The sequence below is a fragment of the Cryptomeria japonica genome, chromosome 10 (assembly GCF_030272615.1).
Source record: "Cryptomeria japonica chromosome 10, Sugi_1.0, whole genome shotgun sequence".
NCBI classification, from domain to species: domain Eukaryota; kingdom Viridiplantae; phylum Streptophyta; class Pinopsida; order Cupressales; family Cupressaceae; genus Cryptomeria; species Cryptomeria japonica.
The window spans coordinates 187,981,050-187,993,644 of record NC_081414.1 but is presented as its reverse complement, the minus strand read 5'-3'; the positions used below and the strand labels follow the sequence as shown (position 1 = coordinate 187,993,644).

The following is a 12,595-nucleotide window of genomic DNA, read 5'->3' as shown; positions in this document are numbered from 1 at the left end:
TGATGATGCAGATGATGTGATGTGCATGTGTTTTTTAATTTTTATGATCTACATGATTCTATGATGATTGCAATGTATGTCTAATGGATACTATATGTTTGGAAGGTGATATGTCTATGATGGTTGGATTTTGTGATTGCTTATGATTGTGAAAATGTTTCTAACATGTTTTTATGCTTTTATGTGCTTTGGATAATGTGTTCTAGAATGCCAAATGTTCTTGATATGATATGCACTATGATAGTGATGTAAAATGCAATAATGATTTGAAACATGAAATGTATCTTGAAATGAGATGATAATGATATGAGATGTATTTTGAAAATGATATGTATGATATGAGATGTATCTTGAAAATGAGATGTATGATGATAATGATAATGATATGCAACCTATTGTGATTTTAAGATAACAATGATAATGAAATGATAGTGAGAATGCAGCTACATGCCTGATTAAAAAGATAATGATGTGCAACCTAACGCGTTTTTAAGATGACAATGATAATGCAAGATTGAAAATGATATGGTAATGATATTGATAATGATAATGATAATGAGAATGTACCTACATGTATGATTAATATGATAATTATGTGCAACCTAATGCGATTGTAAGATGACAATGATAATGAAATGATACTAATGCATTCTCATTCCCAAGTGTTTCCATCTGTTTTGATCAAAGTGCTAGTGATTCCTTTGTTTTCATCATCGGGCCCTGATTTGTTGAAAGTTGATACAAGCATCATGGTATAATTAAACCATAATGACCCGAGTATAAATTACATGGATTTTGATATTTCAAGATGACACAAGCATTGAGGTATAATTGAACCAAGACGACCTAAGTATTTCTTGTGTAGAACAGACAAGAGTTAATCTTTGTCCTATACAAATCCGAAATGTCTTCAGTGATATGTTGCCTGATCACGTTGTAAGAAAAATTGGTATAGTAGAAGGTCTCACTCTCAAACAATAGACAAAGAAAACATCACATTCTTTCCTTGCTTATCTAGTCATTAAGACATCCTTGAGTCACTTAGGAGATATGATAAGCAAACATCAACAACAATAAGTGAGCATGCATGCTATCTAAAATGTATTCTTGTCAAGTAAAACATATTGCGAATAGATCTCTTGTTCAGTTCAAATTAGTTCAATTCCTTGATGTCTAGCCTCCTTTGGTTGTTCTGATACTTGTTGTTTTGCTACGTCTTTGGTCTGATGTCTAAAACCCTGAAGGCGAAATGCCCCCAGTAAGGTCAGGATTTTGCCCCTTGTCGTTGATACTACTTCGATATGGATATTTACACTGATCACTAAGCCATGGTGGGATATGATTCAAATAACTGATTTAGATCATCAAGGACAGTGACTACGCTAAGTATGTTCGAGATAATGTTGCATGTACAAGTGTTTTGTGGTGCCTATTGGCTTAGATCAAATGGAGCCAAAGATATGATACAAGTACTGATAGATAGAGGAGTGGCTCTCTCACAAATGGTTCATGTTACCAGGTTTTCATCACTTGTTTTTATTGCACTTTTTGACTTGTTTTTAAATTTTTTTTGTGTCACAGGGCACCTGTTTGCCAGGTTTCCACCCCTAGTGACGATTTTTGATTTTTTGATTTTTTTTCTTTTTTGCTTGATCTGTGCATTGGATGACTCAGTGTAGAATTTATTCAGATGGATGTTGTTGGTTGGCTCATCAAGCACGTCCCCTTCTGAAGTTGATAATTGATATGCTCCCGATCCATAAGTTGATATGATGACAAAGGGTCCCAACCAGTTGGGTTCAAATTTCCCTTTCTTTTCTTGATCTTGTTGATTCCGAGGACTTTCCTTTAGGACTAAGTCACCAACTTTAAATGCTCGTGGGATGACCTTGTGATTGTAGCTTCTGCACATTCATTGTTGATATGCCTTGAGATGATCAAAGGCACGTTGGTGACATTCATCTAGCAGCTCGAGCTCTTGCAACATGTTGACTTGATATTCCTCATTTGGAATGAGGCCTTTTAATGACACTCGAAGTGATGGAATCTCTACCTCAATAGGTAGGATAGATTTTGATCCATACACAAATGAGTATGGTGTAGATCATGTAGGTTTGTGGGTACTCATTATGTAGGCCCAAAGTGCAAGATTAAGCTGGACATGCCAGTCTTTACCAACATTATTCACTGTCTTTTTGAGGATTTTCAAGATCGTCTTGTTTGAAACCTCTGCTTGGCCATTCCCTTGTGGATAATAAGGTGTCAAAAAGAGATGTTGGTTATGTAATCTCTCACAAAGCTCTTGGACATCTTGATTTTTGAAAGGTCTTCCATTATATGTGATAATGGAACTAGGGATGCCATACCAACAAATGAGGTAATTCAAAATGAAGGAAGCTATTTGTTTGCCAGTCACTATAGTCAATGGAACTACCTCAATCCACTTGGTGAAGTACTTGGTGGCCGTGATGATGAACGTGTGTCCATTCGATGAGGAAGGATGAATCTTTCCCACTAGGTCGAGTCCTCATTGACATAAAGGCCAAGATGTAATGAATGGTTGCAACTCTTGTGCTGGCGCATGTATGAGGTTACCATGAATTTGACACTTAGGGCATTTCCTAGCAAACTGATAGGACTCTTTTTCCATTGTCGGCCAATAATATCCCATCCTTAGTAGTTTCTTGGCAAGAGTAGGACCACTTGAATGCATACCACAAATACCTTAGTTAGATTCATTACGATCAAGGCATCAAAGAAGAGTACCATCAAGACCTCGATGATAAAGTGTATTAGCAGTTAAGGTATAGCGGGCTGCTTGTCGGATAAAGCTTCATTTTTGGTTATGAGATAGGTCTGGTGGGAGGGTATTGTCTTTGAGGTAGGCATAGATCTTCCTGTATAATGGGGAATTAGAACCGTTTAGGGCACATATGACTTGGGATTCCGAATTGTCATAGGTCGAGGAAAAAAATTGCTCCACTAGGAATTCATATTGATTATGTTTATCTGGAATTTGTAGAAGCAAGGCAATAGTGGCCATTGCATCAATAGCTCTATTGTTTAGCCTTGGAATCTACTCAAATGCGATGTGTACAAAGTATTTCTTAAAATCATCCACCATGCGTTTGTACGACATCAGCTTATCATCTTTCTTTTGATAGTCATCATTGATATGATTGATAACTAATTGAGAGACCCCATAGACTTTCAATTATATGATTTTCCATTCCACGGCCTAGATACTATTGTCTCACCATGGAGAAAAATGCATATTGGTTTGTTAAAAATGCAAGCAATGCCAAATACATGGAGACTTAATACATGCACCAACACAAGAGTTACAGTCGATCACAAAACCTTGGCCCTTTTGTTAGTGGGGACTCAATCTTGTGGGTAAGATTCACCCTCCATATTCTAATAGCCACAAAGTCATCATTACCACTACTAAATACTTCACCAAATGGATTGAGGTTGTTCCCCTTACACAAGTCATCGAGAAGAAAATCACCACATTCATTATTAATTACATTATATGTCGGTATGGTATCCCTATCTCCATCATTGTAGATAACAAACGTTCCTTAAAAAATTAGGACATTCACAAACTCCACGATAAGTTCCACATTCAACACTGTTTCCCCACCCCATATTACCCGCAAGGCAATGGTCAAGTTGAGGTGTCTAATAAAACCATTTTAAAAATCCTTAATAAGATAGTCAATGATGTTGGTCGAGATTGGCATATACAACTTAATCCCACCTTGTGAGCCTACCATAGAAGTGTTTGCATTCCCACTAGTGCCACACTATATTCACTTGTCTATGGATTCAAAAGCCATCTTACCCATTAAGATCAAGTTACCATCCTTGCGGGCCTCCTTGCATAATCTTATTAGTGATGAAGACTATCATTTCTCCTACCTTCAGGATCTTGAGTTATTGGATGAGCATCGACAATATGCCTTCAATCACCTCAGAGTATATCAAAAATGCATGTGTCATAGTCACAATCATAAAGTTAAACCTTGAACATTCGAGGTAGGTGATTTGGTTCTCAAAGAAAATCCACAAAATCAATATAAAGAAGGGCAAATTTGAATTGAACTAGCTATTTCCTTATCTTGTTATTTTAGTGCATGACTCTGGAGCATATTGCTTATCTACTCTCAAAGGTGAACCATACGAGGATCCTATCAATAGAATAAACCTTTGTAAGTTCTATACTTATCCCTTTAGAGAATATCTTAAATATTAAAAAAAAATACACAAAAATAAAAAAATTTGAAAAAAAGTAACTCGATAAATAAAATTGTCCTTTGGTGAAAACCAATTTGGTGGTGTCTTGGGAAAGTACCACAATGAAAATTGATAAACCGACACCATGTGTAGGGTCTTCTCTCCTCTCTCCTTTAGGATTCTGCACCACCATTCTACCTCACATATCCTTCATGCCATAATAAATCCCACACCCATTGTGGCTTGTTATTGTTCTACCATCCTTTTGGGTCTTGTCCATATGTCTATAATAAACCTCTTGTCACCCTTGCTTCACCCATAGTAATCGGGTCCAATCTCCAACTAGGGACATATCCTCAACCTAGTGATGGAATTGGATCCCTGGCAACACATTTTATGAGGAATTTTATTTTTCTACCTTCTTTCTCGCGCTCATATTCTGCAACAAAATTCCACTTGCATCGCCAGTCCCCAATAAGTTTTCCACCTTTCTCTGCAATAATGCATTCGTTTCATGGATTGAGATACTTGAGATGAACCTATGAAGAATTATGCTTTAGCCAAAGTGATCTTTTGACTTAGACCAAATACTAAGCATGCATGACGATCCTATCTACCTACACACTATGTATCCTTCATTAGGACACTATTGAATTCTGACTAGATCAAACTATGTGAAGAAACATCTATGGCATAAGGATTTCATTGGTTATTGGTTTTGATTTTTTCTTTTCTTTTGATTTGATCTTTCATGACATGCTTCCTATTATACTCAAGGATGTCTACAGACTAGAGTGGCCAAGATGGGGCATGATCATTTGATTGTTGCTTGTGGATTGTTTACTTAGTAATAGTATGGCTCATCCTAGGACATGGTTGTCTATGATCATCAAGGGCCTATGAGTCTTATATGAATAAGAGCATTCCTTGTCTGTGAGTGTCTTCTTTCCATGCAACTGGTATGTGGATTGTCTAGGTCCAAACCGTATCCAGATAATCACAACTGCTTGCCATAATAAGCTCAATGATGATAATGCACTTAAAATTTTTGTACAAGAGCTCATTATCCCCACCTTTTTCCATATTTTTTCCTTTCTTCCATGGGAAATCAATCATCTCCCCTCCCTTCTCCTGGCAGTCACATATCAAGCTGATTGAGTATCTTGACACTCAAAAAATACTAGGGGCATGCATTGCACTAGATACCGTCATGTATCACCATATTTTAGGACTACATATTGTATAAGCATATCATATAATTTAACATCCTACATCCACAAAGGTTAGCTCATAATCATATATCATATGTCTCATACCCATCACATAACATCATACATCATAGGATAAAGTCATCATTAAATCATACAACATCCATCCACACAAGTCATTAAAGAAAGAATAAAGTACATCATCTAGATCATGCATCCATATATAAACCATAAATCATATAGAAACATCAAATATAAACCTTATAAATGCATCCATACATCTCATCATAAGATCATATAGATAAGCCATAATTGCATCACATAGTACCATAACTATATAATCATCATGCAATAATAGAAGAGCATACATAATTAGCATCACATACAAACATAGACATATAGTTGCCACCAGGAATCATTTCATCTCATATATATAATAAAAATATATAATGTGTTAGACATAATGATGTCAAAATCTCATATTGGCTACTAGGAGCCCCAAAATCATATCCTATAGATGTCTACAAGAATGATACAAAATGAGACGCAATGACTAGAATGAGCTATGATGTGTTGCCTCCCTCTAAACTAGCATATCTTGAAGCCTATTGAACTCTTGAAGGTCCTTCTCCTCCTGCCAATGGTAGTGGGGGTGGTTCCCCTCCTACTAATCCTACTGCTAGTGGAGTTAGAGGTCTCTCGTACCACTAACTTGTACAATTATTTCCACAAGTGAGTCTCATGCCCTGTGTGGTATAGGAATGCAAATCTACCAATTATATCCCCCTATTGCACTTCCATATCCAGTTGTAAGGTCTCTCGTCCTTGCCATATCGTTGGAGCATAGTATCTCTCATCCATCACCTCTTATAGCTATCATCTCAAGGAGGATATCTCTCCTTGTAGGATTCCTATTTGGTCATCCCTGGCTTAGATATGAGCCTATAAAGCTATCACCTAGATATCCACTTGTCCCTTATGCCCTTGTCCTTGGGCCTTCCCCTATGCTTGTGCCTAATCTTTTACTATGCATGTGCACCTGATTGATCTTGGATCTATACCCCTACTACTTTGATCTATGGCTAGCCTCCTCATCCTCTAGGTGGCCTCGGTGATCATCCCCCATGCGGACCTGACCCTTGTCCCTATCCACCATCTCCCCCTAAAGAACCCCCTAAAACCTTCTCCATCCTCCTCCTTTGTTGCCTCTTGGCCACTAGCTCATCCTCCTTGTATGCATGTAACTCCCTGGGCCCTGTCAATCATGGGAATAAATGTGCAAAAAACTAGGCCTTAAACTCAGAAGTCATCCTCGTGTCATCTATATCCCTCTACAAATCCTAGGCTACTAGACAAAGTGACTAAATTTTTGCAAGTGCTACATCATAAGAGAGGCTAAGGCCCACTAAGGAATCTCTCGTGCACTATCCAAGCGAATGTAGTTGATCCTTTGGGTGGACCTTGTATCCTCCCCAACTATCAAGACATTCAATCTAGATGTCTATCTATAATGTATTGTATTTGTCCGATGAGGCATTTGGGATTAAAATAAAAAGGAATCTTAACGTCATCATCCGCCCAGTCCTCACAATCTAGATATGGTTGCCAGTAGATTGTGTCAATGTCATCAATAACATGTCTCTAGCACTCCATCTTGCCTAGCTTGGGTTGAGAAATGATCATGTTGTACATGTGTACATAGGATTGTCCTTCCCCACAAAACCTCATGCAAATTGGTCTCAAAATGGCTATGTGCTCATATGCCCATAAATGGACTAGTGTAACACCTGTAAATAAACTAATGGATATCATGCTACATGTTCGCTAATAGACATGGACCCCAAGTGAGGCGAGTTGCATCCATAATCATCCACTCAAGTGTGTGGCCCCATTAGATCCCAAACCCATGTGACTAACTGTCAAGGCATATGTAGCCCCTGATAACCCTCGTTAGCACCGATGTGGTGAATGACATGATGCCAACATCTCCCCTTAGCTAATTGTCTTATCCTTCTTGATCAGTAAGTCCTCATCACTGACTGCCTGACACAAAGCATCTGCATCCCCATGCTAATCATATACCACCATCTCCCATGCAATAGGTATCCTCCAAACATCCTCTAATGTAATTGGCATCTTCCTAGTCAAAAGATAGAAATAGATATGCTCGTTATGCCACCTCTCAACCAATGCACTAATCTTGGGCATAGAGGTTGCGTTCCATAGATCGACCAAACCCAATAATTTGTGATTAGCCTCAATCAATGACGATTTCATCTACTATGTACACACAAATCTCTCTTGTGAAATCAATGATGCTAAATCAACCTACAATCATATTTGTCATCGCATCAGTCAAACCCTAATCAACTAGCCAACCATTGATATTATCAATTGCATAATTTATCTTGTCAATTGTGCTATTTAAATCAAATATACAACTTTATCTAGAAAATACACATCAACATTACACATGAACACTTCTATCAAGCACATGCGTAACTTTAAGCAAATACGTGCCAAGACTTTGTCAGGATGACACCAACATAACATATATGCATGAACAAAACTTTAAAAAGTTTTTATCAAGCCATATGTGTAGAAATATGCATATACACATTAGACACTACCAAATATACAGTTTCGCATCAGATACACATTTTTAGCCAATATATATGCAAAATTAGCCCTAACACATTTTTGTAAACCTAGACTTTAGACCTATTTAAGATGCATTAAATGCATGAAATCAACAAGAGGGTTAGGTACATATTGGCTTGCCTGCATCTTCTAGTCTCTTGTACCATGTCATTCTCACTCCAAATCGATGGCTCTACTACTCATTCCGCTCCTTCACTTTACTTTTCTCTATCACTCAAAGTGATGGATGCAAATGAAGACAAATGACCCTCCTAGCTCCTATATATTGGTGCTAAAACCCTAATTGGCTATGCTAACTCACTACACTCTTATGTGACCCTAATGACTTATTATTAGTTCATTCTTTGTTTTCTTAACCCCATTCTCTGTCACCTTTGCCTAGATTACATTTCTCTTCCTACCGAGGTATTGTCTGAGCCTTTTTCTAATTTTTCACCCAATCTCTCAAGGGGGCATACCACCTTCCAAACTAGGGCATGTATTAGTTAAATTTTATTCTTTGAAACAGTGCAATAAATTGCATTGTCTCAAAGAAGGACAAAAAGTAGACACCTAAAATTTTCCTTAAATTAAATAAATATTTATTACTTATTTAATTAATTCACATGCCTCTCCTTTTAATAATCAAATATATATTTTAATTTATTCAATTAATTCACTAAACCTCTTCTTTCTAATTTAAATAAATATTTATAATTTATTTAGATCCCAACCCCTCTCCTAAATTAAATAAATATTTTATTTATTTAATTTATCTAGTCCTTTTCCTCTATTAATTAAATAAATACTTTTATTTATTTAATTAATTCATTACCTTTTTCCTCTTTAATCTTAACCCTTCATTTCAATTTAACCTCTTAATCTCCTCCCTTCATCTTTACCTACTGTAAAGACGTAGATGCTCTAACTTCAATAAAAGAACGAATACTCTTTAATCTTCAAACAAATCTATAATTCACTTAATAAATTCATTTGTTCTTCTCAAATCATTTCATAATCACATAATGTCATTCTATTAAGATCATTACATATATGTGAGTACACTAATCATCACAACAAGTCTATATTCAATAAAGAGATAAAAAAATAGTTTTTTTACTACAAAAAGTACTATTTCATAGTATTTCAATTATACTAAACATCATTCATAATTACATTACAAGGCTTAGGCATTCAAATGCCTTAAGCTGAAATATACATATACAAGATAATTATAATAATGAAATGAGATGAGTCATTTGATCTTCAATCCAATAACTATCTTCAATTCAATCCTTCGAATGAAGACGAGAACAAGATTCGGGTGCTTTTTCCACCCAATCTTGAAGCATGCGCTTCCCCGAAATTCTTAATCATTCAAGAATACTCAACCTTGCACAAATTACTTAGTAAGAAGAATTCGATATGCAAGATGGAATCTTGGTGCATGCCTAGTATGATATATGCATTTTCATAATTTAATAATTGCAATAATTATAGATAAAAACGGTTCGTGACATCCTTCCCCACTTGGAAGAGACATCATCCCAATGTCTTATTAATCCATCAATAACCAAATAGTATCTCAAACATTATGAAATAACAACCACACATCATAGTCTCGAATCAAAACATAAGCAGTAACAGTAGCATCCATGCTATCCAAGTTCACAACATGTGAATCAAATCAAAGTATCAAAGTATCTCATGCAAATAAGAAAATACTAATCTATGAAAACAAATGAGGAAATTGATGGTCAATCATCTCAGCATCCTCCCATGTAGCACTATTCTCAGAATATTGGTCCCATTGGACCTTATACTGAGTAAAATCTCTGCTAGACATAGCTTTATGCTACGTTGATCTAGGATTCGGATGGGCTCCACTAGCACCACCCCCAAATCTTGTACCTGTAAAGATCACCAGTCAATAATATGAGATGGATCAAGATGATATAGTTTCAACAAAGAAACATAGAAAACATTGTGGATTTAACCTAGAGCGGGTGGTAAAGCTAATCTATAAGCAACTGGATTAATAATTTCCAACACATCAAAGGGTCCCACATATCTTTGTGCCAACTTTGATGATTTCCCAAATGAGATAGATCTCTTATGAGGCTTAACCCTCAAAAAGACTATCTCCCACAACAAACTTTCTAAAAGTCTTGTTTCTATCAACATAGCTCTTCTATTTATCGGCTGCCTCCTTCAACCTACTCTTGATCAACTTCATCTTCTCATCTATTTCCTTGAGCGAATCAAGACCAATGGTGATCCTATCTTCCATTCTATCCCAACTCATGGGTGTGCGACACTTCCATCCATAGAGTGCCTGAAATGGTGCCATCCCTAATGATGCATGAAATGAGTTGTTATAAGCAAACTCAACCAAAGGCAAAAATTCCTCCCACTTGTACTGTTGATCCATGCAGTACATCCGTAGAAGATCTTCTACTAATGGATTAACCCTTTTAGATTGGCCATCTGTCTGAGGATGATATGCCAAACTAAAATTCAATCTAGTTCCCAAAGTTGCATTCAGTGTCGTCCAAAACCTAGACGTCATCTTGGTATCCCTATCTGATATGATGGTTTCTGGTACACCATGCAATTAGAATATCTCTTGCACAAATTTCTTTGCAAGAATAAATGATTTATCCTTAAGATTCCCAGGTATGATGTGCAACTTTTGTCAACTTATCAACAACTACTAAGATGGTATCATGCTTGTTCTTTCTCATAGGTAATCCTTGGATAAAATCCACACTAATTACTTGCCACTTATACTCAGGTATGGCATGTTGAAATAAAGCCCTATTGGATGAACATGCTCAACTTTCACTTGTTGGCATTCTGAGCATTGTGCCACATACTCTATCACATTTTTCTCAAGTTTAGGCCAAAAGTACAAAGTCCTCAACTCAACTATCATCTTCATTACTCCAAGATGTCCTGAGTAAGGTGTATTGTGCACCTCATGCAAGATCATCTTCCTTAAGTCTTCGCCTTCAGGAATATACATTCTCCTTTGTATTGTAAAATACCATCAGGTTCCATCACATATCCATCAAATCGATGATCTGAAGGATCTACCTCTAAGGCTTGTTTGACACTTAGGTAATGCTCATATTCAAGGAGATTCTGTAACACTTGTTGCTTCAAGTTTTACCTTGTTGTAACCATAGCAAAAAGATGTCTTCTTCGGCTAAGAGCATTTGCTACTCTATTTTCCTTTCCCTTGATATATTCAATACCAAAATCATACTCACTTAGGAATTCAAGCCACCTTCTTTGTCTTGCATTAAGGTTAGGCTGTGTAAAGATGTACTTCAGTCCTAAGTGATCTGTCTTCAGCTCAAATGCTTTCCCAAGGAGATAATGCCTCCACATATGTAATGCATGAACAATAGCCAAAAGCTCTAAGTCATGTGGTGCATAATTCAATTCATATTGCTTCAGTTTCCTAGACTCAAAAGCAACCACTTTTCCTTTTTACATCAACACTTCTCCTACACCTTCACTTGAAGTATTTGTAATCATTGTGAAGTGTCCATTAGGATCTGGTATAGTCAAGACTAGTGTTGATGTCAACTTCTGCTTCAAAAGCTAAAATGCCTCCTCGCACTTCTCAATCCATTCAAATTTCTTTCCCTTCTTCTGAAGAGAATTAATAGGTGTTTCTATCTTGGAAAATCCTTCCACATACTTCCTGTAGTATCTTGCAAGACCCATAAAACTTCGAACCTCTGTAACATTATGAGGTGTTGGCCAATCTACAATTGCCTCTATCTTTGTAGGATCAACATAAATTTCCTCTGCAGATATAACATGGCCTAAATAGTGCACCTTTTCCTGAAAGAAAGCACACTTTGAAAACTTACCAAAAAGCTTTCGATCTCTTAACCGTTGTAAGACTATTCTCAAGTGCTTCTTATGTTCCTCTTCGTTCTTGGAATAGATCAAAATATCATCAATGAATATAAGCACAAAATCATCCAAGTAATCTCTAAAGATACTATTCATAAGGTTCATGAATGCTATTGGTGAATTTGTTAGACCAAAAGGTACTACTCTGAACTCGTAGTGCCCATACCAAGTTCAAAATATTATCTTTGGGATATTGTCTTCCTTTATCCTCAACTGGTGGTATCTTGATCTAAGGTTGATCTTAGAGAATATGGTAGCACCCTTCATCTAATCAAATAACTCATCTATCCTAGGCAAAGGATACTTGTTCTTAATGGTCACCTTGTTCAACATTTTGTAATCAATGCATAACCTCAAGGTACCATCCTTCTTCTTCATGAAGATTACCAAAGCACCCCACGAAGATACACTTGGTCTTATGAAACCCTACTTAAGTAACTCCTATAGTTGATCCTTGAGCTCATACAATTTCATGGTAGTCATTCTGTAAGGAGCCTTGGATTGTGGCTCAGTTCTAGGCAAGAGTTCAATAGAGAAGTCAAATTCTCTCTTTTTTTGGTAGCTTTGTAAGCTCTTCC

The 12,595-nt window shown here is 36.6% G+C and overlaps 1 protein-coding gene across 1 annotated transcript; it reads right to left on the bottom strand.

The window, feature by feature from the left end:
• Window positions 1-11,696: 11,696 nt before the first annotated feature.
• On the bottom strand, window positions 11,697-12,122 carry LOC131079200 (uncharacterized mitochondrial protein AtMg00860-like). Its single transcript, XM_058017104.2, has one exon. The coding sequence runs from the start codon at window positions 12,120-12,122 to the stop codon at window positions 11,697-11,699; it is 426 nt and encodes a 141-aa protein (XP_057873087.2).
• Between the last annotated feature and the right edge of the window lie 473 nt (window positions 12,123-12,595).

Excerpts from the sequence above, each read along its gene's own strand:
- LOC131079200 (XM_058017104.2), bottom strand. The coding sequence starts at position 12,122 with ATGAACCTTATGAATAGTATCTTTAGAGATTACTTGGATGATTTTGTG.